The sequence below is a fragment of the Quercus lobata genome, chromosome 1, assembly GCF_001633185.2.
Source record: "Quercus lobata isolate SW786 chromosome 1, ValleyOak3.0 Primary Assembly, whole genome shotgun sequence".
Taxonomy (NCBI): Eukaryota; Viridiplantae; Streptophyta; class Magnoliopsida; order Fagales; family Fagaceae; genus Quercus; species Quercus lobata.
In genome coordinates, this window is record NC_044904.1 from 30,009,634 (window position 1) to 30,012,851 (window position 3,218).

Below are 3,218 nucleotides of genomic sequence, written 5' to 3' on the forward strand. Positions count from 1 at the left end.
TCCGCACCCCCCTGAGTGGACGAGAAAGAAAGGATTTATCGGAGCAACCCCCAGGTTCCAGACCCAGGAGTCAACTTTCCCGTATGAGCATTCGGTACATGTATCAGTCCGTGGAAGGGTGAAAGGGTCACCACTACTGAGGATCTCCCCCCTAATCTTAGATAGGTCGTCGAGGGTTCGCCGCGGTTCATTGCTGTGCTTACACACTAGGCTACCCTTCTCCGAAAGCTCCGCGGGACCACCTACCACTAGTCTTCGGCCGGAGGGGTTTATTGCACAAAAACGCCGGGACGCAGGCTCCCGAAGAGGGAAGTCCAACGAATATCAGATGCAAAGCCCCGCACCTCATTAAGATCATATTGGCATACTCTCCCAAAAAAAAAAGAGCAGACCCCATGGAAGACGAGAGTGAGGTACAACAAGGCCATTTCTGTCCACCGCCCTTCTCACGGAGCCGCACGTGGACGTTACCGCTCATACAGCTCCCAGCCAGCAAGCAGTTAGCCTTCCCCTACAAGGAATGGAAGTGTGGATGAATCGACATCAAATAGAGGAATTCGGTTTTTCTTTTCAGCAATACCATGATAAGAGCATCCCTTTCACAAAAACCTACGGATCCTCCCTCCCCCCCCTATCCTGCCACTTCAGGACCTTGTGATCTTTGAGAAGATCATTACGAGCCCTCTCCTCGGGGGAGGGGTTTTTATAGATAGAGAGGTGAGTCGAGGGTAGCCCCCCGCTTGACCGATTTCTCGGAAATCAGAGGAAAATCTCTCATCTGATGACCCTGAACAAGAAGGAGCTGCTCTCGATGTGAGATCAGCAGCAAAAGAAAGAAGAGGAATTGGATGCCCCAGAGCAGCAGCCCCCGGATAAGCCTTAAAAACACACACACACAACGGACCGGGCACAAACAAAAGAAACAAGAAAAGGGCCATGATGATGATCCTATGTTCGTTTTCGCCCTGCCCCGATGATGCGCTCCTTGCTCGCGGAGCTACATACCAGAAAAAGAAAAAGAATCTCTCTATTACTTTACTTTGAGAAGAGAATCGTTGGTTTGACCGACGGACTACGTGGGAAATACGAGATCTAGGCAAGCCGCTACATGTTCTCCCCGCGCCCTTGAACGATAGAAGAACTACTTATCTTCTCTTAGATAGCAGTCGATCGGTTCGCATCTATGGTCAATCAATAGGTCCGCCGCGGATCTATTCTTCTATACGATAAATCGCCATCTCGTAGCACCACCACGACACTGATTCTCGTTATTTTTCCGAGCCCCCATGCCGTGACTTCGACTTTGAGTATGATGAATGAGTGGAAAGATCTTTATAGAAGTCCCTGTCCAATCCAACCAAAGAGTTAGTATCTAATAAAAATATATATATTTTTATTAGATTTTAGATAAGGGGGAGAACAGCGAGTTTTTTCAGAAAAGACTTGCTGCTCCCCTATCCGAATCCCGCGAGTGACTAAGCGCGAGACGAGCCATAACATAAGGGGCGAATCTACTCTTCGTAGAATCGACCCTAGATATCTTCTTTTTTGGTATATTTGCATCAGGCTTAGCCCCTACCTACTAGTAAGAAGGTGTTCCCGAAAGGGGACGAAACCCGTCTAAGATCCTGTGTGCGGCTTAGTAGCGCGTGAACAGAACAGGTAGCCTAAGCGGAACTCAATATTCAACCAACCTATGATCCATTTATTTAATTTAATCAGCTTACTATCAATAAACCATGTGTTAGGTTCTCGTTGCGGGAGATCTTGGAACGTGCCCGTCGTGTGAATGCGCATACAAATAGGGTCACTATTCGCCTACTACTAATAAGGGCGGAGAGTGGATTCTAGATTATATCAGTCGGGTAGGCTGGACTGGGATTCTGGGAAAATCTCTACGAATTCTTCTTTGCAAGAGACATCACTAAAGCCAGGGATGTCTCCGGCAGCCTTGCTGGGATCTCCAGATCGAATAATTGGTTTACAAGACGCTCTTAGGGGGTCTTGTCTTCTCGGATTCCAGCTTTTTACTTTTCTTATAAAAAGCTTTGACCTACTCCCTGAGCAGAGATGTACGCTTTATACGGGTAGTGGGGTCATGTATACTCATGGGATGGCTTTTTTTGGAGTAATTTGACAAAATTCCATTGCATCCAAATCAATCAAGATCTAAGTAGTCGTTCAGTAAACTATTATACTTATCGCATGCAGTATCCGAGTCTTGCCCATTTAAGGAATATGGAGGAGGTATGTGTCCTCTCGGTCGCCTTGACCCATCACAGATCAGCCCGAAAGTACCCCTTTCTATTATGATGATAGGGGTGGATGGTAGAGCTAGAACGGGCATAATCGCTGGAACAGCTAGAAGTAGGCCGACTATCTTCCATAAATCAAATAAATATATAAATATATATATGGATATTCGGCGTTTAATGAGATAGTAAAGTTCTAGACTCAAGCTAGCAAAAAACAAGACTGAGGTCGATAGGGGCATTACTGGTAATTGCTAAGGTGCTTTCTAAAGTATTAACCATTGGCTAGCGCTCATCTCCAGCTCTGTTTCCAGCCTTTCATTTCATATACCATTCCCGTATGCCATACGTCCAAGCCTTCTCCCATCAGTAGTTGGAAGCAGAACTGAGACTGGATGTAACTGAAGGAAAGGGGATATAGGTACGATAGGAGGGCACGGTTAAGCAGGTAAGTGAAGGCTCTCTCTCTCGCTCTGTGGTCTTGTGTAAAGCCTTTCCGCCCATTATTGATCTTCATTCTAAGTAAGCAGGTAGAAAGGCAGTTGAGGTGATAGCAAAAGAAAGCAGGGAAGCAGAAGCAAGAGGTCCTCATCAAACTTTTGTGTAATTGTAATAAAGCTTCTCGGTCGCATTTCATTGATCTCTAAGGCAAAGTCTCGCTTAATCGTTCATCGATCTTTTCTTCTTTCTTCAACCGGTCATATCTGATCTGTAGCTGGTAGCGACATGAGGAAAAGGTCCGGAATGGTCTATTTTATTTGCGAAATCGCGAGTTTAAGGGGTCGGATGGGTCAAGTACGGCCTCTAAAAACATGCGAGAATCGGCTTTTTAGTGGCATCTGTCTGAGGGCATCTGGAATTGTCTGTTTCGGTATTTACTCTTGTAAACGGTAACAAACGCTCATCTGTCCACGAATACGCTTCCCTTCTTTTATTCAATTAGGGCGAATACCTTGTAACCGAATT

The 3,218-nt window shown here is 45.9% G+C and overlaps 2 protein-coding genes across 2 annotated transcripts in view; one reads left to right on the plus strand and one right to left on the minus strand.

Moving 5' to 3' along the window:
• Positions 1 to 664, plus strand: part of LOC115986359 — a 756-nt gene extending 92 nt beyond the window's left edge. Inside the window, 4 exon segments of the mRNA XM_031109262.1 lie at positions 1 to 51; positions 54 to 281; positions 284 to 497; positions 499 to 664. The exon segment at positions 1 to 51 is cut by the window's left edge and continues 92 nt beyond it. Of these exon segments, the coding sequence (XP_030965122.1) occupies positions 1 to 51; positions 54 to 281; positions 284 to 497; positions 499 to 658 (653 nt within the window). The 3' untranslated portion in view covers positions 659 to 664.
• The window catches only part of LOC115986352, a 3,043-nt gene extending 2,361 nt beyond the window's left edge, over positions 1 to 682 (minus strand). Inside the window, exon 1 of the mRNA XM_031109247.1 lies at positions 1 to 682. This exon is cut by the window's left edge and continues 2,361 nt beyond it. The gene's annotated coding sequence lies outside the window, so the exon portion shown is untranslated.
• Between the last annotated feature and the right edge of the window lie 2,536 nt (positions 683 to 3,218).